Raw genomic sequence first — 24,640 nt, forward strand, 5'->3', positions numbered from 1 at the left:
AATTTTTCTTTTTTTTTTTTTTGCTATAGGATGTTGTGTGTAGTACTTGCTCTGAGCATTAGCCCAGGTTCAAACTGAGGTTATTTTGAAATCAGCTGAACTAACTTACACGATTTCAAGCTGGCATTTTAGTCCGACTTTGGGGGCAATTTCACAGACATCGGTGCGGGTTCCTGCAGAGATATCTATGGAAATTGCCCCCCCCCCCTCCAAAACTGCCAAAAATAGTACAGAAACTACTTTTGGGAATCAGTGAGGCACCACGAATTTGGGGTCACACTGATTTGGGCTGTGCCATTGCCAGCAATTGGCTCCGATTGACTTGCGATTTGACATTTCAAATCAGACTAATGTAAACATGGGCTTAAACTCACAATTCCTATCTCTGTAAGTAAAGGAGCAAGAAGTACATTTAGTATTTACTGTGTAATATATGATATACATATCAAACAAGTTGTTAATATTATTGAAAGCTATTTATTGGTGTTAGGACATAGCAATCAAGGGTTTATTTATTTTTTCTTTTAATGCTACCTATATGAAGTACATATAAGTATTCTAAATAAAGGAAATGCATGAAAAAAAAAAAAACGTATTTAAAGAATAATGCTTTTCTAAATAAATATAGATTTACCTAACTAGTTAAAAAAAATGCTCCAGCATCTTTTAGCATAAAAAATGCCCCATGCATTTATAAAAATAAAAAAAAAAACCTGCATCATTAGGGTAAAAAATCATCTGCATCAGTGTTCAGTACGAATGTCCCCCAATTCAGTGAGAGGAATGGTGCCCCTATGTCAAAGGTCAGTGGGACCCTTATACCCGATGTTTCCATTATCGTTGGCTACCATCGAATACGGATGGGCATTAGCCTGCAGGTGACCCCACTTCCCCGTTCCCCCCCTTTTTTTTTCCTCTCTCTTCTAGCTCCCCCTTCCAAACCCCCACCTTCCCCTTCCCCCTCCTTGCCCTAACCTCCTTCCTTCCCCTCCCCACCCCCCTACCTTATCTAGGTGCTCCGAACTGTCTGGCTGGTCCACACGGCTCGCACCTCTCCACAGCCTTTTCTGACGACCATTTTTGTTCTCTCTTTCCCTCTTTTTGGTACTACCCCCCATTGCTGTGCCTGGGCTGGTTGTGCCCGGAGCACGTTCACACGCAAGGTCATGACCCTTTAGCTTAGAGTGACTAACAGTGGGATCTCTTCTCATTTTATGTTCTTATGGTTTATGGGTTTGTCACTGTGTTTGAGTCTTCCTTCACATTTTGGGTATATGGACTCTGGACCTGTACCCCCCCCCCTCTTGTTTTGGAATACCCTTGCCGGTTGTACATTCTATGCGAGATCTAAAAGATGCTTCAGGACCGCTACGTGTGGATTAGAGCTTACATTAACTTGGGTTGGTCCTGGGTCTTATTGGCCTTTCTATGTCTACATTTGTGGGCGGGAAACTAAATTTTTTGTTATCTACTGTATATGCATGATTACTCGCATATGGTTGTTTATTTTGCTGTATTGTATCTCTCATTATTCAATAAAAACCGTTTTGAAAAAAAAAAAAAAAAGGTCAGTGGGAGGAATAGTGTCCCTGTACAGGCACTATGAAGAAGGAGATTGCTGATAACGCCTGTTACATTACTGGTTGCTAAAATGCACTAAAGCATGCATAAGGCCTCTTTCACACTTGTGCTACTTCAAAGTCGCGCAATTTTACCGCGATTTTGACGTGACTTTTTGCCGCAATTTTGATGCGAGTTTGACTAGGCTTATAATGTCTTTTACTCAAAACGCATCAAAATCATGGCAAAAGAAGTGCCGGGACTACTTTGAAGTCGGTACGACTTCAAGTCGCACAGATATGAATGGTACTCATTGGATATATTGGAGAACGACTCGTCATGCGATTTTGCAGTCCCAAATCGCATGACAAGTCGCACAAGTGTGAAAGGGGCCTAAAGGGTCTATTCTTTCACAATATTTTTATTGAGTAAAGACAAACTCATAAAGTAGTAAACAAGTGCCAAAGCTAGTGGCTAATGACAATTTGGAGAAGGTACATACATATTACAGAAAATTAGACCTAATACATAGTATATCTTGTAGCTTCAAACAAGGATTAAAGAAAGCTAAGAATATATCTGTACCTTTATGGCCTAGGGAAAATAACATATCATGAAGGTTAAAGGGTCTTTTCATTTTCAAAAGCAGGTCTACCACAAGCAGCAGGCCATACTGGCCCACATGCCATAGTTTGGGGGACTGCTGCTCAAATCCAATAAGCCTTTGGCCGAGATCATCCAACATAAACAGCTGTTTTTTTGGGCAAAGGCCCATTGATTATTACTTTGTGCCTATGTTTCTCAACACTCAAATATTTCAGATTCCATAAGTATTACAGAAATCTTCAATTATTTTTGAGATAAGAAGGTTATGTCACACAGTTGTGTGCAACTTCTAAAATAAGTGTATACTGATAACCAGCAGTTAGCTAGGAAACAGATGGACTTATTCAAAGTTAGTAGTAAACGGAAGCAATTGGAAAGTCATGCCATGCCTGGCAATGTGAGGTTCTTCAGCAGTTCATTCATAACTAACATTTTGAAGAGTCGCAGTTAATGAAGAGATGAGTAAACACGCTGTTTGCTACTGATTGCACAGTTGGTTCCACAATATGTTTCTCAGATCATTTTATTTTTTAGCGTTTGGATTTCAGATTCTGTTGGGGAGCTGCACTTTGTTTAAGTGGCATCCTGTCTGTAAGATGATTGCATGCTGTCTGATTCTAATTCACAGCCTGACACAGAGGTAAAATAACACTGTACTAGAAAAAAAATGTTTTCAAATGACTTTTATTACTAGCTTGTTTGAATCCACCTCCAGAGTATTTACAAGAAGCAACAGATTTATACGAACAACTAATTTAGATGGTATTATCCAAAACAACCTCTTGTTTAGAAGAGATAAGCATGAAATGTAGGCTGTGGAGGAGGAAGCAAAGAAAACAAAACAACTTTATGCAAAAACAGAATAAATCAAAACAAAGGCATTGAAAAAAAAAAAAACACAAAAGCTTGTGATAAAACCTTTGTGATTTAAGTAATGTAAGAATAAAAGTTCATTCTTCTGAATTAAAAATGTAATAAAAATGTAAAATATGGCAATTTATTGCCCAGCAGTCAAGAAGTAGTATACACTGCTGTCACGTTTCATTAGGAATTGCAAAACAGAACCGCAACTAACAATAATTTAGTTACCAGATAATATAACTGGAGATGTGTATGGGAAAAGTTTAAAAAGGAATTCCATGTATGGCACTTTTTAAGCACTTCCCATCTGCCCCATAGCAGTTTTACTACTACAGGGCGGCTCTCCTGTGCAGAATCATGTATACATACATGATTCTGCACTTCCACCTGCAGGGGGCGCATACGCGCCACCACCCATGCGCCACATGTTCACAGCAGAAGCCAATCTGCGGGTGCCAGGCACTTGATGTTCTCCGGCTCCGGTGCCGGTCATTGGTAATATGCACAGAACATGGATCTGCCTATGTACACAAGGCAGATCCCCGTTCTGACAGGTAGGGAAGGAATGGATTCTGTGTTCCTGCAAAGCAGGGACTGGAATCCATCTCCTAGTGAAAGCACCACACTGTTCACATAAAAACACTGGCTAGGAACACAGTTAACTCTTTGATCGCCCTAGATGTTTAACCCCTTCCCAGCCAGTGTCATTAGTACAGTGACAGTGCATATTTTTAGCACTGACTATCCGATTGGCAGCCACAAATTCGCAGTCCTGCTATAATTTGCTGATCACCACCATTACTTGTATGAAAAAACAAATAAATAAAAATTCCATAAATATATCCTATAATTTGTAGACGCAATAAAGTCAGTGTAAATCAATCAATATTTGCTTATAGGGATCCTTTTTCCAAAAACATGTAGCAGAACGCATATTGGCCTATATTTATGAAGAAATTTGATTTTTTACATTTTTTTATTGGATGTGTTTTATAGCAGAAAGTAAAAAATATTGTTTGTTTTTTTGTTTTTTTTTCAAAATTGTTGGTCTTTTTTTAGTTTATTACTTGATGACAACAGAAACAAATGACCGTGATCGAAAGTTTACATACCCTGGTGATTTTGGCCTAATAACATTCACTCAAGTTTGAATGGCTATTAAAGGTAACCATCCTCACCTGTGATCTGTTTGCTTGTAATTAGTGTGTGTGCATAAAAGGTCAATGATCTGGACTCCTGACAGACCCTTGCATCTTTCATCCAGTGCTGCACTGATATTTCTGGATTCTGAGTCATGGGGAAAGCAAAAGAATTGTCAAAGGATCTCTGGGAAAAGGTAGTTGAACTGTATAAAACAGGAAAGGGATATAAAAAGATATCTAGGGAATTGAGAATGCCAATCACCAGTGTTCGAACTCCAATCAAGAAGTGGAAAATGAGGGATTCTGTTGAAAATAAACCACAGTCAGGTAGACCAACTAAAATTTCAGCCACAACTGCCAGGAAAATTGTTTGGGATGCAAAGAAAAACCCACAAATTTCTTCAGGTGAAATATAGGACTCTCTGAAAACATGTGGTGTGGCTGTTTCAAAATGAACAATAAAGAAGCACTTGAAAAAAGATGAGCTGCATGGTCGAGTTGCCAGAAGAAAGCCATTACTATGCAAATACCACAAAGTATCCCGCTTACAATACGCCAAGCAGCACAGAGACAAGCCTCAAACCTTCTGGCACAAAGCCATTTGGAGTGATGAGACCAAAATTGAACTTTTTGGCCACAAACATAAATGCTACATTTGGAGAGGAGTCAAAAAGGCCTATGACGAAAGGTACACCATTCCTACTGTGAAACATGGAGGTGGATTGCTGATGTTTTGGGGATTTGTGAGCTACAAAGGCACAGGAAGTTTGGTTAGAATTAATGGCAAGATGAATGCAGTATGCTATCAAAGAATACTGGAGAAAAATTTGCGTTCATCAGCCCGGAAGCTGCGCATGGGATGTACTTGGACATTCCAACATGACAATGGTCCTAAACACAAGGCCAAGTTGGCCTGTCATTGGCTACGGCAGAATAAATTGAAGGTTCTGGAGTGGCCATCTCAGTCTCCTGACCTCAATATCATTGAGCCACTCCGGGGAAATCTCAAATGTGCAGTTCATGCAAGGCAGCCCAAAAATTTACAGGAACTGCAGGCTTTTTGCCATTAAGAATGGGCAGCTTTACCATCTGAGAAGATAAAGAGCCTCATCCATATATACCACAAAATACTTCAAGTTGTCATTGATGTTAAAGGGGGCAATACACGGTAATAAGAACTGGGGTATGTAAACTTTTGATCAGGGTAATTTGAGTAGTTTCTGTTATCATTATGATTTAAAAAGAGTAAACACAGTTGATGATTGATATTAAATGGATTCAGCCAAACACTAATCATGAGTGAAAGAAAAGTGTTTAGTGTTATCATTCATATTTTCGGAAAATCAAAAATTCTGCCAGGGTATGTAAACTTATGAGCAAGAATTTATGTTGTCCCTAGTATTCTGGTAAAATATTTGCCATTATGGGAAACTATCCCCTCGGCTGCAAATTTAGTGGAAATCAAGATGTCATATAATTGGATGTGAAAGTTAGAACTACTGATCTCCAGATGGCTCTACATGCTGTAAATTGTTTTCTGATGTCTTGGCTTTATTGGTATTTACCTTGCTAGCAGTTAAATGAATGGTTTTTTATTGCCTCAGTGAGTTTTGGTTAGTAGGATGCCTGTCTGAAATGTATGGTCAAGGGCCAAGCTGGATCAAAATACCATACCTGGAATTATTTTTTATAATATTTTTTCAATAACAATTTTTTCAATATTGTAGGTGGCTAGGGATTTAAATATGTAATGCAGTGCTTAGACCCCAAACTCCCCTTTGTATGCTTAAATGATGACTCCAACTCCTAAAAACATTGCCTCTAGACCTCTAACCTTATCTGATTGTTCTTTTTTATTATTATTACTGCTTAGCATGTGCTTCTGGAGGGCAGCACTGCATCGGCTTCATATTTATAGCTACATGACTTTCCTACTGTGCAGACAACCAAACAAGGCTCAGAAGGAATGTTTTTATGTTTTCCAAACCATAAAGAGCCTTTTGAGGCTTCTCAACTTTCACTACACAGCCTGCCCCGTACAATTCTCTGGATAGATTTAGCCACTCATGCCCAAAGGTACAAAGAAGAAAACAAAAAAGAAAATTAGAAAAATATTATCACAATTTGCTGATTTTGAGATTTGGTGCTGCCCCATTTAACTCTAGCACCCTAGACTCTACCCTAGGAGTGCCATTATGGTAAATGTAGTCATATGCACTCAAGAGTGCAACCAGTGAGTCCTCAGTTATACATTTCACCCACCCTTGTAATACAGACATTATGTATATTTCATAAATGTGAATTTTCCTTTGTAAACAGAAGTCAAATTGGATTCTGTCATTGTTGGAAGATTGAGTTTCAAAGCATACTGTAGGCTATATATTTACCTGTCCTTGGAGTTCCTGTCTAAAATTGTTTGGCTTTACCTACATACCCTTTTGTGATATGTACCTGTAATATGCTTATAAGGCACACAGGGTTCCCCAAAGGAATGACTGAAACATTTGTAGGCTTATAAGCTAGACCCACTCATTAAATCTAAAACTGAATATATTCATGGCAGTAATAAAATTTAACTGGTAAAAGCTGAAGATCCAAGGAACTGCACATCAGAACAAGACCCGCTGTGTGAAGATAAGTGGCAGTCCCAGCCTGGACCCTCATCAGGCCACGCCCCCAACGTGTTTCACTCTGCCCACTGGAGCTTACTCATCCCCACTTGTCTACACACAGCAGGTCTTGTTCTGATGTGCGGCTCTCGGGATCTTCATCTTTTACCTGTCATTGTTAGGAGCATAGGTAGGCTCCTTCTCAGCCAGCACACACAGCAGCAGACAGGACTACACTTCCTAGCAGCCTGAGCAGCTCACATACAGTGCAGGGACAAGGTCACCTGGTGCCCAGGGGGCAAAGATGGCAAACTGCGCCCCCCCTGCCCCTGGGGTATAAAGAAAAAGTCAGTGTCATTTCAAAACCAATATTTCCCATAGATGCCAATGTTAAAAACAAGGAGCAGTGCCATGTCAAGCTGACCAAGATTTCCTATAGATGCCAATGTTAGACAGGGAGCAGTGCCATGCCAAGCTGTCCAAGATTTCCCATAGACGCTATTGTTAGACAGGGAGCAGTGCCATGTCAAGCTGACTGAGATTTCCCATAGATGCCAATGTTAAAATCCAGCAGCAGTGTTATGTCAAGTTGACCAAGATTTCCTATAGACGCCAATGTTAAAAACCGGGAGTAGTGCCATGCCAAGCCGACCAAGCTGTGTCCGTACTCGTGAACAGTGCCGGTCCTAGCAAGCAAGAGGGTCATCAAGGCGGGCGGGGAGAAAGGAGGCGGGCAGGGAATTCGGAGAACTAAAGGCAGCCTGACAGGAATCTTCACTGAGTGAAACACAATGCCGGACGTTGATCCGGCACTGACCTCATCCCCAGGAGCATCTCATGGGGCCCCCCACTGGTCCCGGGCACTCAGTCAGATGGGTCAGTCCGCCCCTGGTATGAACTAACACACCAGGTTGGCGGGTGAGCGGCCACTAATGGCTGCCTGTAACGAAGTGAGTCCTTCACTTCCCTGTCAGTGGACATACCCAGAAAAAGATTAGTGCTGCTCAGCACCCTACTCCTGCGCTCAGAACCTGGTTTTTAGGCTGCCTCAATCTTGGAACTTGTACTCATACTTGGCATCCACTATGGCTAGGCTTTGCTGCCCTCTACGACCGGGGTGGTCGACCAAACACTGTATATACAAAACAAAGAAAGGGCGCACCAGCCTAGCGCATTATCCTCAGCAAGTTTATTGATAATAAAAGGATAAAAATCAGCTACTCACAAACATGCGTGAAAGTCAAGAATTTCAATTATTACCAATAAACTTGCTGAGGATAATGCGCTAGGCTGGTGCGCCCTTTCTTTGTTTTGTATTTACAAGGGACATACCCGCCTGACAGGGAAGTGAAGGTCTCACTTTGTAACAGCTATTAGCGGCCGCTCGCCTGCCCGCCCGGTGTGTTAGTAGTCACACACACTTCACCTGTGCTGCGCTGCGCCCCCCTTCCTCTACTAAATGGTGCCACCCAGGGCACCCGTCCCTTCCGCCCCCCCCCCCCCCCTCCTTGTACCGGCTCTGCTCACATAAATACAATAATTATACAATAATTATAATGTAACTGACTACAATTAAGTAAGAAGCAGACTTTCTAAGTTTGACAATGGGAATTGCAATTGGAAGCCTGAGATGGTGTTCTCTGAAAGACAGCACAAGTAGGACTAGGTCACTTCCACACAAACAGAGTTGAATGCAACTTGCACCCTACCAATATTTTTTATATCTATTAAAGCTGTGTGGACTGCGGAGGTGGGGAACTATTCAACAGAAAGCAAAAACAGTTAAAACACATACTCTTTACAGCCATTTAAGAGTTTTAAAAATGCCTTCAGACTGCTTAATATCTTAGGGCCTTCTGTGATGAGTAATTAGCTGCATGATGCAGAAACAGACCATCATTTAAAGATCCCCTTGTACTAAAACAGAATTTCTTGCTTGACAGGGCCTCCTTCATTGTTATAAATAATCTCCATACACATACAGTATATATTATTTTGACTTAGTGTGGGAGAGTGTGGACACTTTAGTACTCAAATAGTGTTTTATTATGCATCTTATGACTGCTAATGTTAAGGTTGCCGGTTTCTGTATATATTTGTTGATCATAGATTTTTCGCTTTCTAAAGCCCTTTTTGATTCTCATCAGAATCCTTTTGGCATATTTCTGCTTCATTAGATATAAATTAATTCAATCAACAGAAGAGAGAACCTAATGAATCTAATGAATGTCTCCCATGTATTAGTTTATTAGATTCACTCTTCATTAGACTGATTAAAAGGCAGGGCTTCTGTCTAAAACAAAAAATATGTAAAACAATATGTATGATTTTTTTTTATAATAGCAAGATAAAAGTGAATGTAAACTGATGCCTCCAGCAAAATCTTAATGACATTTTAATTTTTGAAACACTTATTCCAGTTGAAAAGTCTTTTTTCAAAATTCATTAGTAAAGTTTATTGTAAGCAAAATTGTGGTCCCCCTTTTCCTAAATTAAATTGCCTAAAAATGCCTACTTAAAACATGTTTTTTAATTTATTTACCTCTTTTGGTTACCACTTCCTTGTTTCCTTGAAGGAAGTGGTGACATTGTCCAGGCTGCACAGATGCCACAATTTCCTTTAGGAAAATGCAACTCATCTTAAGCATGTGCTGCATGAAGTTACATTGATTTTCTCGTAAAAAAAAATAAAAATACTTCCTCTAAAATCTTGTGAGCTCTCCAGTTTTTTATTTTTTAAATTTCAGCAGATGCATGTAATGCCGCACATCGCATTCGCGAGATGATGCTTATGACATAATGCTCCTTATCTCGCACATGCGCAGTATAACCAAATAATGACATAAGTTTTCACAATAGTGGCACAGAAGTGGGGGTTCTGACAGCACAGAAGCAGAATGAAAACTGGTAAAAACAAATAGTTACAGTGGGGATCGAAAGTTTGGGCACCCCAGGTAAATGTAAATTGTATTAATGTGCATAAAGAAGCCAAGGAAAGATGGAAAAATATCCAAAAGGCATCAAATTACAGATTAGACATTCTTATAATATGACAACAAAAGTTAGATTTTATTTTCATCATTGACACTTTCAAAATTACTGCAAAAGTTTGGGCACCCTGCAGAATTTATAGCATGCACTGCCCCCTTTGCAAAGCTGAGACCTGCCAGTGTCATGGATTGTTCTAAATCATTGTCTGGGAAGACCAGGTGATGTCAATCTCAAAGGTTTTAAATGCCCAGACTCATCTGACCTTGCCCCAACAATCGGCACCATGGGATCTTCTAAGCAGTTGTCTAGAAAATTGAAACTGAAAATAGTTGAGGCTATAAGAAGATAGAAAAGCGTTTTCAGATGTCAATATCCTCTGTTCGGAATGTAATTAAGAAATGGCAGTCATCAGGAACAGTGGAAGTTAAAGCAAGATCTGGAAGACCAAGAAAAATATCAGACAGAATAGCTCGAAGGATTGCTAGAAAAACAATTCAAAACCCACGTTTGACTGCACGATCCCTCCAGAAAGATCTGGCAGGCACTGGAGTTGTGGTACACTATTCCACTATAAAGAGATACTTGTACAAATATGGTCTTCATGGAAGAGTCATTAGAAGAAAACCTCTTCTACGTCCTCACCACAAAAATCAGCGTTTGAACTTTGCAAATGAACATATAGACAAGCCTGATGCATTTTGGAAACAAGTTCTGTGGACCGATGAGGTTAAAATTGAACTTTTTGGCCGGAATGAGCAAAGGTACGTTTGGAGAAGAAGGGGAACAGAATTGAATGAAAAGAACCTCTGTCCAACTGTTAAGCATGGGGGTGGATCAATCATGCTTTGGGGTTGTATTGCAGCCAATGGCACAGGGAACATCTCATGAGTAGAAGGAAAATGGATTCAATAAAATTTCAGCAAATTTTGGATGGTAACTTGATGCCATCTGTGAAAAAGCTGAAGTTAAAGAGAGGATGGCTTCTACAAATGGATAATGATCCTAAACACACCTCGAAATCCACGGGGGATTACATCAAGAGGCGTAAACTGAAGGTTTTGCCATGGCCTTCACAATCTCCTGACCTCAACATGATTGAAAATCTATGGATAGACTTTAAAAGAGAAGTGCGTGATAGACAACCCAGAAATCTCAAAGAACTGGAAGACTTTTGTAAGGAAGAATGGGCAAAGATACCTCAAACAAGAATTGAGAGACTCTTGGCTGGCTACAAAAAGCGTTTACAAGCTGTGATATTTGCCAAAGGGGGCAGTACAAGATATTAACTCTGCAGGGTGCCCAAACTTTTGCAGACGCCATTTTTTTGTTTTCTGTTATTTTGAAAATGTAAATGATGGAAATAAAATCTAACTTTTGTTGACATATTATAAGAATGTCTAATCTGTAATTTGATGCCTTTTGGAGATTTTTCCATCTTTCCTTGGCTTCTTTATGCACATTAATACACATTTTTACCTGGGGTGCCCAAACTTTCAATCCCCACTGTATATGGACATAGATGAGTATAAGTATTTCCCTCTTTACATATTATCGGAAGGTCCAATTGAGGTCCCATCTCACCATAACCTGTATGCTTATACTGTTTCCTTTGGTCCCAAGCCCTCCTCGATGAAACCATGATTCCCATATATTACACTGCCTACAGGAAAAAGACCTTCGATAGCTTTATGCTGTTTGGAATAAATGGCTCCATAATATTAGGCTTTTCATGCATTATACACCACTGGTTCTGGATGTGCATTTAATTGTTTGGGGCATAAAGGAAGGATTTGCATGGTTTAGATCACTGCCTAGGAGTGAGGAACATGCTTCCTATTTTTGCCATCTGTGACAGAATGTGGCATACGTTTATCTTCTCTTTTAGGAAAGTTTTACTGCACAACACACAGATTAGAGTTAAATGTTTTTTTTTTTTTTGTTTTGTTTTGTTTTTTATTTTAGTCCTTTTTTACAATAACCTGTATCATTATACTGTAACTTTGGGATAAAAAAAAAAGAGAGTCCTCCACTGCTGGGAGACTGGAGTTCTTGCATGAGCACAATAGAGTGCTAGGAAATTGCTCAACTACCACTAGCAATTATCAATGTTGGGACACTGCTGTAATCTTTCTTCCTAAATATTTTGAGAAACACATACTGTATAGTTCAAGGCTTCTTCCTTTTTCTATGAAGTTATATATTGCACAAGATATGGGAAAATTTCTGTATGTGACAACAGAGACTCATTCGAGATGCTTAGAAGAGCTCGATATTTCCTCCTGCTTTTACAGACTGTCAGAAAAATAAAATCAAATCTATTGCATTATTTAAGTGTCCAGACATGTACAACATATGGCTGTCAGTAGAAACAATATAGTAAACAACGAGTAGCTATTCCTTAGCCTAAATAGTCACATTTTTCAAAAGAACCCCTTCAGGGACTGTGAGTGAACCTAAAAAAACCTATCTGCTTTTTTTCAACACTATTTCAGCATTTAACATGAAAAATAAGTGTTTAATAATAGCAGGTAAATAAAAGAAAATACATTAAAAAGCAATTAGAGAAATACTCTTGCATAAGTGTCCTGGCATGTCCTGGCATGTTCCTATGTGACAAACATACCCTTCTGCATAAGTAAATATATAAAACTAATAAAGCCTTTTTTTTTTTTTAAATATATAAAACAATACCTTTTTTGGGAGGCAAAGAAGGCGGGGCCACTTTTCCCGGTGTTATTGCAGGGGTTATTGGCAACCGACCAGCTGTGAAAAATAAAGAAACCAAATTAATCATTATAACCTGTCTATAGGCAATATTAATTTTTGAAAAAGACAAATATAAAAAAAAAAAAATAAAAAAGGTAAACTGTATTCCCATAGAAATACAGTATGTTATTTGAAGGGTAATTTCACTTTCGTGGGGAAACAAATAGCAAAGAAAAAATAATATTGTGTATACAATTGCAACGCAAGTCATATAATTATTATTATTATTATTATACAGGATTTATATAACGCCAACAGTTTACGCAGCGCTTTACAATAAAAAATGAGGGACAGCACAATTTACAATACAGTTCGATACAAAAGGAATAGGAGGGCCCTGCTTATGGAGCTTACAATCTAATGAATGTTATTAAAAATGACCTTTCCTTTTCAATCTGCAGCTGTTGTAATTTTCTGAAAATGCAATGCAATGCAATGCAATATGGCTACCTGGAGCTGTTCTGTACACAGAATGTGCATTGACCACACCCCAGAAGCATCATTTCCTGCTTGTGCGATTGGCTCACCAATTTTCCCAGAAGTCTGCACTAAGATACAAGTCAGATTTCAGAACAAAAATTTCATTTTTGTTGAGATACTCCCAATAGTAACATGTCTAAAGGGATGCAGGCCCTGCAGATTTCCTCATTAGTGTTCTGCAGGTGCACAGCTGATTGATAATTCTGAAACCACTCCCATTAGACTTACTCAGCACAGAGGCACAAACAGTGATTTCTTCAGAATGACAAAAGGTAGGAATCTGCAACAAAGGTTGTTATAAATTCTTGCAATGTACAGAGATCACCCAGAGGGGAATGTTTTTTTCTCAACAAAAGTGGAGTTACACTTTAAGTTTTTTGTATAACATTGATGTCTCACACACTAAAATGCACTTAACTTAGAGAGTAAAACGAAGATCTGATCACTTTGAATGCAAAATTTCATGTGTAAGGGTAATTTAAGAAAAGGATCCTGTATGTGATTGGTAGATTGACGTAAAAGCAGCTTTACTTACATAATCAGTAAACATTCTAGTCTTCACTTGTTTAGTAAATCAATCCCTAGACTTGCATTGTAAGACAGAGCCTTAAAACCTTTGTGTAGAACTTAAAATCAGAAAAGAGTGTTTTCCTTAAGGCCCCTTTCACACAGGCGGACCGTTCAGATCCGACTGTCCGTTTTTTTGGCGGATCTGAACGGTCCCCCCATGCATTCCTATGGGGCAACGGATGTCAGCGGAGACATGTCCGCTGACATCCGACCCGATCCAATCCGTCAAATCTGGACGGATGGAAACCTTATTTTCCATCCGTCCAGCGGATCGGATGGCATCGGATGAGAACGGACAGATGGTCCGTTCCCATCCGATTTCCCCCATAGAGATGCATGGAGAACTGACAGCTGTGTCTCCGCACACAGCACGGAGACACAGCTGTCATCCTTCTGCTCAGCGGGGGATCGGCGGCTCGATCCCCCGCTGAGAAAAACGGACTCTGTCCAATGGACGGAGTGTGTGAAAGGAGCCTTAAAGACAGTACTGTCTGGCAGGGGAGGTGTCCTGATTTTTCTCTGCTGCAATTACAGTATGTATCATGTACAGCTCCTGCCCCTCCCCAGCCTGTGACTGGACAGCGAAAGAAAAGCAGCAGACTGATGAGTTCATCTCTCTGTCATAACATTGAAGTCTATGACGGTCGCTTCGGGTCGCCCCAAAGAAGCTCCAGACCCTTTTTCTAAGTCGGAGCTACTTGTGTCGCTCCTATTAGAACGGGTCCGCAGCTTCCCTATGGAAGGCGACCTACGGCGACCTGTGAGGCGACCAGGTCGCCTCACAGGTTGCCCCAGTGTGAACGGGGACAGACACTTGCACTGATTGTATTTATAAGATACATTTCATGATCTATCAATTACCACAGATCTGCATTTTTAGTGTTTTGTAAATATCCCTGAAGTTCTGCTTTAATGTGCTTTTATTTTAAGGGAAACTGAAGATCTGTCAATAAATCTTGCTAACTGCATTTTGGTGGTAATATGTGGATATTTTAGTGGAAATTCAAACAGTCTCTATGCATTGCAGTTTGTTTTTACAAAATGTTGGAATGACCTACAGGAATTGTTCTACCAGAATGGGTAATATCTATTCTGCGCATGAAACACAGTGGGGTTGATTTACTAAAGTGAAAAAGACCGTGTACTCTGTAAGTGCAGTTACTCCAAATCTTAGTAAATGAGCTGAAACTTCACTTTGCAGAGAATACACATTTACATATGAAGAAAATGAAAACAAAAAGCATTTTTACTTGCACATGATTAGATGATGGAGGTCAGCAGAGTTTCATCATGTATTAAGCTCTGGAGCAACTGCATTTGCAAAATGCATAGTCTATTTGCTCTTAGTAAATCAACCCCATAGTTTACATTTCATTTGTTAAACCTAACTTAATTGAAAAATGTAGGACAAAAAGTGGCTGCATTTAATCAGAAGGCTGCCAAAATGTAATAGCCATAGCAGGAAGTTTGTCTATCCACAACGTATAAAATCAAGCAAAACAAAACCTCAGTATATGGCTAGCTTTGATTTTATGAATGAAGTTTAATGCAAAACATACAGTATGTTAGTGAACAATAGTTACTGTATAAGCTAGAATGTATGTGGCCTGTTTTTACATGATCCAAAATATTTCTTAATCACTTGTTGACCGCTCACTGAGCTGCTACTGCGGCAAAGTGGCTCGTTATCATCTGGCGACGTAGACCTACGTCACCAGACTCTCCCCTCTCTCGGCGGCGCGCACGTATTCAAACACAGCGGGAGTCGTGCCAGGGGAAGAGAGGCGGTGATCACCGCCGCTCTTCCCCGATCGTCGGGGATCGAGTGAGGAAATCCGCCCGCTTGTGTAAACAAAGCGGGCGGATCTCCTATGTGACAGACAGGGACAGATTACAGGATTCAGCATAGCTGAACCTGCGATCTGTGTCTGTGTCACACAACCCCCTCCCCCCACACGTCAGTAAGCATGAGGCATACATTTAACCCCTTAATCACCAATAAAGTTAACCCCTTCCCTGCCAGTGTCATTATTACAGTAACAGTGCATATTTATAGCACTGATTACTGTAGTAATGTCACTGGTACCCCCAAAAGTGTCAAAAATGTCAGTTAGGGGTCTGATCTGTCCGCAGCAATGTTGCAGTCCCGCAAAAAAAATCACAGATCGCCGCCATTACTAGTAAAAAAAATAAACAATAAAAATGACAAATCTTTCCCGTAGTTAGTAAACGCAATAACTTTTAGACAAACCAATCAAAATACGCTTATTTTGATTTTTTTTACCAAAAATATGTAGCAGAAAACAAATTGGCCTAAAATGTTAAAAAATTTTGATTTTTACATTTTTTTTTTGGGAATTTTATATATCAGAATGTAAAAAATACATTTTGGCCTAAATATATGACAAAAATTTAATATATTGGATATTTTTTAACTGTCAAAGTAGAAAATGTAAATTTTTTTCGCAAACTTTTCGCTCTTTTTTATTAATATCGCAAAAAATTAAAAATGCAGAGGTGATCAAATACTACCAAAAGGAAGCTCTGTTTGTGGGAAAAAAAGGGCGTAAATTTTGTTTGGGTACAGGGTTGCATGACCGCGCAATTGGCAGTTAAAATTGCGCAGTGCCAAGTTGCAAAAAGTGGCCTGGACATTAAGCAGGAAAATCCTCCGGTGGTAAAGTGGTTAAAGGGGTTGTAAAGTCTCAAGGTATTAAATGCATTAAGGGGAAAAACCTTCTTGGTGCAGCTGCCCCCCAGACCCCCTGTTATTTTTACCTGAACCCGAATGTTCCAGCGACAAGCACAAGCCCAGCAGCTCTAGCCTCTGTCTCAGGTCCTCATTGGATAGATTAATAGCAGCAGGAGCCATTGGCTCCCGCTGCTGTCAATCAAATCCAGTGACACGGAAGTGGGTGGTGGGGCCGAGTCCTGCTGTCTGTGTTAATGGACGATCCATGGAAAGAGGCTCTCCATGGGGGCACCCGATGAAGAGGAGGAGCCAGAAGCGATGCCGGAGCACCCCAGAAGAGGAGGTTTGGGGCTGCTCTGTGCAAAACCCTTGCACAGAGCAGGTAAGTATAACATGTTTGATTTTCTTTTTTTGTTTTTTTTTTTTAAACAAACCTTTATAGTTTGTTAGAAACCTTTTAACAGTAGAAATGATGGACATTATTTAATTTATTTCATAATCACAGATCATTGTTCTAAAATCCATACTGCATGGACCAATAGCCAGAGCATACAAAATGAAGAGCTGAATGGAAATAATGCAATGCATTTATGATTTAGAGTATATACGTTTCACACTGGTGGTTTTACTCTGGCATGGTTTAGGTAACTATTTATTTTGGGTTTTCATTGTTTGGTGCATATAAAGGACTCTGTTGTCCCATAAGATTCAAGATTATTCTACTGCATACATGTGGACACAGATATGAAACAGCTGACAGAGGAATGTAAACATTGTCCTGGACCCCATTAGCATGGTCTCTGCACGTATGGAGCTTTGAAGGGGAAGGAGTGCTAGTTCCTACCCTTCATAAAAGGTAATGAAACTTTTTTTTAAAGTATCTCCATTAGGTCCCTTTCACACAAGGGAGTCCGTTGGCGGACTCCGTTTATCTCAGCAGGGGGATCGATGCGCCGATCCCCCGCTGAGCAGGCGGATGACAGCACTGTCTCTGTGCTGTGTGTGGAGACAGAGCTGTCAGGTCCCCACCGTTCTCTATTGGGGAATTGGATGGGAACGGACCGCCTGTGTGTTCTCATCCGATCCCATCCGATCCGATCCACTTGATGGATGGAAAATAGGGTTTCCATCCATCTAGATTTGACAGACCGGATTGGATGTCAGCAGACATGTCTCCGCTGACATCCGATGCCCCATAGAGATGCATGGGGCATCCATTCAGATCCACCTGAAAAACTGACAGGCGGATCTGAACGGTCCGCTAGTGTGAAAGGGGCCTTAAAGGAAATTGGGTGGAGAGTAATTATCTATCTAAAAAAGTACTGGCACAATCCCCTATAAATTGAAAACCAAAAATAAACCAAGTATCACAGGTTGGACCCTGTAGACAAGGAGAATGGAGATTTGAATGTGCCCAAAGACTAACAGTTTAATAAAATTTATATTTCTAATTTTATTTTGTCTAAGACACAATAGTAAATACAACATATAAGAATACAATATCTGAAAGGTGTATTGCAGCACAGTCTACAATACAATGGATTGCCACGTTTCACCCACACTTAGGGCTTCATCAGGATCCAGATGTGTAGCAGGCTTTCGCAAAAATATATAAAAACATTTATTAAAAAATATACCAGACTATAATTTGTCAGGCATGCCACAGAGCCTAAAATGGTGTACTCAACAGTGTGCGAAGCATATACGTAGGAAAAGGGAGCTCACAGGCCCCCAAACAAAGGTAAGTGAAATTCAACCATACGTGCAAAGACTACAGGATTTGGTAATACATACTGTATAGCTACCAAATATAATTTGTGGTTTAAAGCTAGATGTCCAATAAGGAGAAAATATTCATGTCATTATAGGTAGGAGTCACATTGTGCAGCATCCATACTGACAGCAGGCTGGCTAGCTCAGCATAGACTATAATTGTGTATATATATATATATATATATATATATATATACACTTTATACAGTATATATATATAAGAAAATATGTGCTGGCCCCTGAGGGAATGCCCTCCTGCCTCCCAGTCCTCCCTTATCTCTAGAACCCACACAATTTTCACATCTCTTTTATCTACATATTATAGTCAGGACTGTATTGAATATATTCTAGGTTCACATTGTCAAACTAAAACTAGACTGTATAGAATATGGTCCTGATGGTTAGCTTAGGTTTCCAACAGTTTTTAAAGATGCAAGTTTCACAATTGTGGGTAAACCTGGCAAATGATTCATTACACAACATTGTAAATTATTTTATTTTACAAATGTATTTATTCAAGGACTATTGTGCATTTTATTTAAAGTTCTGTTGGCAGCAATCATTGCCCACCACTATTATCACCAAGGAAACAAAATTTAAAACATTTATTATAGGTTTTTATATAGAATTATCCATTACCACAACACTTTACATATTTTATACATTCATATCAGTCCCTGCCCTCTTAAGATCTAAGGTCCCTAACTTTTATTCATACATAGACATACACGGGCCAATTTAGAGAGGAGCCAATTAACCTACCAGCCTGTTTTTGGAGTGTGGGAAGAAACTGGAGTACCCAGAGGAAACCCGCATAGGCGCAGAGAGAACTCCAAGCAGGTATTGCCATGGTTTGGATTTGAACCGACAATCCTAATGCTGCTAGCCAAAAATACAAACTACTTGGTCACAATGCTAACCATATTAAATGTTGTCTATTATGTCAGGAAAAAAGAAAGAATATTCACTTTTCTTATACTTTAGCAGGAGCCTTGCCTTTAAATATTTGCAGCTAAACTGTAAACCAGCCTGAGCTCTGTTTGTTTATATTGTCTCGGATACTTGGTTCCCCTAAGCCAAAGGACACGGTTGGCTTCTGCTTGCTACTGTTGGGTATTCTTCAGTAGATAGAGCAAGAATTACAGTGTTATGCTTATCAGTATTTATACTGCTGTTGACAATCACAGAGGGGTTTATGCCAGTGATGTGGGCTAGGAAAGGAAATACCTGTTTGGGGGGACCTTCTATAAAAGTTACTTTTGCCACTTTATCTGAGCAGGATGTGAGTTCACAAGTTTTTGCTTCCCACACTTCTTGCTTCAGGAGGGAATAGCTGCTTAGACACCCAGCCCTTGCTTTTCGCACCTGAATGCCTGGGGGGAGGAAGATGAAGCTAAGAGTCCTGTTTAAAAATATGCCTGTTTGGTAATAAAGGTCTATAACTGACCTGCGAGAGAGGTCTTAAAGACTCTAACCTGTTCTGTGACATATGCTGAATTTACTTAAAGATAGCTGTCCTCCTCACTTACGGAACCTGCATTAGTCTCAGGAGTAAATCAATACTGAAATGACTACTGAGTGAAGGTTTTATTCTTTATTTTTATTTTTTTCTTGCTGCAGTTAGTAGTCTCCAACCCTATCCAAACTGGACAAATGAGCAAATAAAATAGCGGAAACAAAATTCTTCTTTCAGGCAGTAAGTGTCTGTTTACTGCCTGAAAGTAAAAGCAGCTGAGATAGGAGATGGTGTTGTACAACAGTCGTGTCTGTCAGTACAAAGTCATCAAAGGCTTACCTCTTTTGCTCTATGAAGGGTCTGCTAAGATGTTAAAAGTGCAGTCTTTTATAAGCCTAAGTTTTCATAAGACTGCCACCATCATCCCAATATTAAAGATATTCATGAGCATTAAATCATTGATTGGTAGGTAAATTGTTGGAAGACACACAGCCATTGTCTTAAAAAAGAACTAGGACCTCTCCATAAAAAATGTGTTGTAGTACTTAATCATAAGTTCAGTTACACTCACAGTTTCTCGACTTCAAGCATGTCTTCCTCTCTTCATCTATGTTACATTGTGGGTGGAGAATTAGTCATTTACAGAAGAAGGATAACACTGTTTGTGATTTTTAGCTCAGTGCACAGGACATGAAAAATATCCTGCAAAAGGAGTACTTGCTAAAAATATTCTTAGCCTGGAAAAAAATATAGTACTAATGCAGCCACCACATCTAAGAACTGGTAAGCTGCAGTATAATACATTTTTTGTTCTTGGGTTTAGATATGCCTAAACCTTCAACATAATTACTAGCAACTTCAATATTTTATCTATCCAGATAGATCCTATTGTAATCCTTTTATTAGTGAAAATGTACAGTGAGACCCTCTACTGTGTCAGTTTTTTGGGCTAAATGCAGTTTTTTGCTGAAAAAGATAGGAATTTCAGTTCTTTTAGAAGAATAGAGTACTGTAAGTTCAATAAAAAATGTTAACATGTCTCTCTAGGCAGTAGTATACCAGGAAGAGTTAAAGCAAACACTATAATGTGCAATTTATGAGTAGTATATTCACAGGTCGAAAACCACACAGGGTTTATTTAACCAGCATTACAGCTGTATACCATTTCCAATTCACTTTTTCTTACCTTGAGCTGGGAATTCTCATCTAGAAAATCATATTTCATGTCACATACAGAGGTCTGTTTTTCTCATTTATAACCAACCATGCAGATAAATTCATCCTTGGCCAAGCCAGATTAATAGTTGTTCTGCTGTCTTCCCAGCAGCAGTAAAATCAGAAGGCCTGCGATAATAAACGTTTTTCGCTCCTTTCCTGCGCTAAGGCATGGAAGAGCAGAAGAAAAACTGTACATTTTGAGAACTTTGATTTTTGTGCTCACACACATAAAACCTTTAGCTGAAAACAGAATAAACTATTTCTCTTTCTCTTCACATATATTAAAAAAGTTAAGTTGTTTAATCAATATATTGTCAGATATAAAAGGCGTGTATATTGGAATATTATTTAATTGGGTGCTTCCAATGAAAATCACGTAATATGCTCTGAGTCTGCGTAGAACTGTAAAATGCATCATTTGCCTCTGGTTACTGTAAAATTACATCAACCCAAAGGCCAGGCCTCACACTAATGTTACCAAGTTGAAAATGAACAATGAGTTGATTGTATTTGTGCTGCTTTATAGCAGGGGTATTCAAACTATGGCCCTCCAGTTGTTAAGGAACTACAATTCCCATCATGCCTAGTCATGTCTGTGAATGTCAGAGTTTTACAATGTCTCATGGGACATGTGGACATGCTGGAGGGCCGTAGTTTGAGGTTCCATGGTTTATAGGACAGTTTCACTAAAACTGTTTTGGGTTGTTGCTGTAAAGCAAAATCCTGTTTTTGCTTCTTAAACAGATTATCACTGTAGGAAACTGGGCATATCTAAAGAAGTCTACTAAGCCTTACTGTTGAAAGATCTCACAAAGATCCATTATTCACACAGAACTCCCAGTTACCTTCACTCCAAGCACCAGGTTCCAATCTCAGAATCCCATATCCGCTCCACATGTACATCACAAACAAAAGGGGGTTGCACTTCAGCAACATCACTGGTATTACCATTTAGTCAAGGCATCTGATAAGCAGCATAGCCCCAACAAAAGCCTCTCCTCTCTAACATGTTTTACTCAGAAGGGGCTAATCATAGAGGGGTCTCTATGGTTAAGCCCTTCTGGGCGAAACATGTTGGAGAGGCATGCTTTAGGTGGGGCTCTGATGCTTGTCAACTGCCTTGAATAAATGGCCATACCAATGATGTTGTTGGAGTGTGACCCCCCCTTTCTGTTTGTCCTAAACCTTCCTGTTACAGTGGGATCTCACAGTATTCTAACTGGAAAAGTTATAACACTTGCTACCCCCTCTTGCCTCCTACATTTTCCTATCAATCAGTGAGGCAGCTTATTTTAGTGATGCATCAATAGCAACATACTGGAGCCAGGAAGTGCCAGGCAAGCTTAAACTGTGCCACTAAGTACCAAGCAGAAAGTTTTGCCTGTCAGAACAGCAATAGCAGGACGTTTTAGGAGGCTGATAGAGGTATTCACACTTCATACCTGCAACAGTTTGTCCAAATAGCATAGCCACTATAAAACCATATTATGTTGTCAAGCCTCTCACACAGATTATCCATATTGTAGAATAAATTGTTGCTAAATCTAGTTTATATTTAAGCACCACCATAGTTAAATTTGGTGAGAGTTGTTAACAGTAGCATATGTTGATATGACCAACAGGAACAGTTGTAGAGAAGTAGGAAAGGAAAACATACATATTAACCTTCAACAACAGATGATACTTATTTTCAATATAATAATATCCATAATAATACATTTTATTTTATATAGTGTCTCTAAAAGTACCTTTGCAAAGTACTCTACAAAATAAACAAAAACAAGTGATACACAAGAAAAGTAACAAAAAAGGCAAGTGTTAGGTAAAAACTTGACTAAAGAATAAAGTTTTCAGTTTTGACTTTTATTCATTTAAAGAAGGTGACTCTTATGTTTTGGGATGAGAATTCCATAGTTTCAGAGCACTACAGGAAAGGGCTCTGTCCCCCATAGAGTGTAGATGGATTTGAGGGGCATGCAGAAGTTCTGATTTCTGAGAAGTAAAGGTTAAAGGGGGAATAGGATGATAACATTTTGGAGAGATAATGGGATTTAAAGCCATGCAGAGACGTATAGGTGGGACTGAGGATTTTGAAATTAATGCAAACGCTGACAGGTGGCCAGAGCAGGGACTCAAGGATATTATATACTGTAATTATATATTATAATATTATATAATAATATATAATTACTTGCACAAAACCAAGTAAGAAATCTAGTCAGTTTTTGGACACGCTGTAGTCTGTTTAGTGTGGAAATAGATACCCAAGCAAGTAGAGTAATACAGTCATGACCATATTTTGTCAATTATATCCCTGGGATTCCCCTGGACTGATGTGGTTCAGGAAAGTGTGGGGCACAAGCTTGTTGGTCCTTCTTTTCTGCCCGGATAGACTGCATGCTTTGAGTAGGGTCTGGTATGGATTTTGAGGGTTTTGCTTCCAATTCTCCTATAAATCCCATGCAAAACCCTCATTAAGGATAGGGGTCCAGTAGGGATTTGTTAGGAAGAACTCCACATTTTTTTCCATGGGGTTTCATCTTACCATCCATACCTGACCCTCATCTAGGATAAGGAAAGAAATCATCATCCTATTTGTCATTTAGTAGTGGTTTAGTTGGTACTTTTTTATTTTTTTATTATAAGTGTCACTTTTGCTTTAATACATCATATAGATACGCCACTTCAAGTGCTGGTTTAAAGGAACTGTGCACTTTTAATATTCCCCATTTATGCTATCTATTTAAAGAGCTGCTCCTCACTGAACTGTATTTTTAGTGCCCAGCTACTAAATCCCTTTTCTACCAAAAGCTTTTTAACTGGTTTTTAAAAATTCAAGAAAAAAATTACAAGATCCAGCTCCCGTAGGTTTTAGTGGGTTCACTGCTGTGTTCGGAGTTTGCAAGTTTTGCATTTGTTTAATGAGCACCTAGCAGATGGAACTTTGCTCAGTTCAGCCATGACTATGGATTACTACATGGGTTGGTATGTTTGGTTTTGACAATATGGGTTTTTGTGGAATTTTCTGTATTGTTCTTTTTCATTAGACCTCATTTACAATACTGTGTCCAATTCTGGAGACATAACTTACAAAAAGATTATAATAGACTGAACAAGTCCAGAGACAAACAGCAAAAATGGTGAAAGGTCTGAGGGATAAAACATATCAAGAGACACTTCAGGAACCTAATATGTACAGTCTGGAGGAAAGAAGGGAATGGGGAGACATAATTGAAATCTTTAAATACATTAAGGGAGTGAATAAGTTTCAGGAGGGCAGTATTTTCAAAATGAAGCTATGATTAAGGACACAGAAGCATGAACTCAAACTAGCAAGAGGAACTTTTAAAACTACTCTTAAAAAGTATTATTTTACCAAAAAAAGAAGTTCATGTTGGGAATAGACTTCTAGCAGAGGTATTGAACCAGTCAACAGTGAGTAGATTCAAACATGGTTGGGACAATCATGGATATATACAGTAGTCATACAAAAAAATGAAAAAAAATATATATATATATTTAAAAAAAAAAAACAAGGGACAGACTCGATGGGCCACTTGGTCTTTTTCCAACCAGCCATCAATCTTCTATGTTTCTGTGTCTCATTAACCACTTAAGCCCCGGAAGATTTTACCCCCTTCCTGACCAGGGGGTATTTTGCGATTTGGCACTGCGTGATTTTAACGGACAATTGCGCGGTTGTGCAATGCTGTACCTAAACTAATTTGACGTCCTTTTTTTCCCACAAACAGAGCTTTCTTTTGGTGGTATTTGATCACCTGTGCAATTATTTGATCATGCGCTATAAACAAAAAAAGAGCGTAAATTTTGCAAAAATAACAATATTTTTCACATATTTTTATATGAAATTCCCATAAAAAAAATGAAAAAATCAAAATTTTTTAACATTTTCGGA

At 39.1% G+C, this 24,640-nt stretch overlaps 1 protein-coding gene across 1 annotated transcript in view; it reads right to left on the reverse strand.

Moving 5' to 3' along the window:
- The window catches only part of TRDN (triadin), a gene marked incomplete at its 3' end in the record, with an annotated part of 647,190 nt that overhangs the window by 298,948 nt on the left and 323,602 nt on the right, over positions 1-24,640 (reverse strand). Inside the window, exon 23 of the mRNA XM_082250910.1 lies at positions 12,456-12,532. Within this exon, the coding sequence (XP_082107036.1) occupies positions 12,456-12,532 (77 nt within the window). The remainder of the gene's footprint in view (positions 1-12,455; positions 12,533-24,640) is intronic.

Source organism: Pelophylax lessonae (genome assembly GCF_965119305.1).
Source record: "Pelophylax lessonae genome assembly, chromosome: 3".
Lineage (NCBI taxonomy): Eukaryota > Metazoa > Chordata > Amphibia > Anura > Ranidae > Pelophylax > Pelophylax lessonae.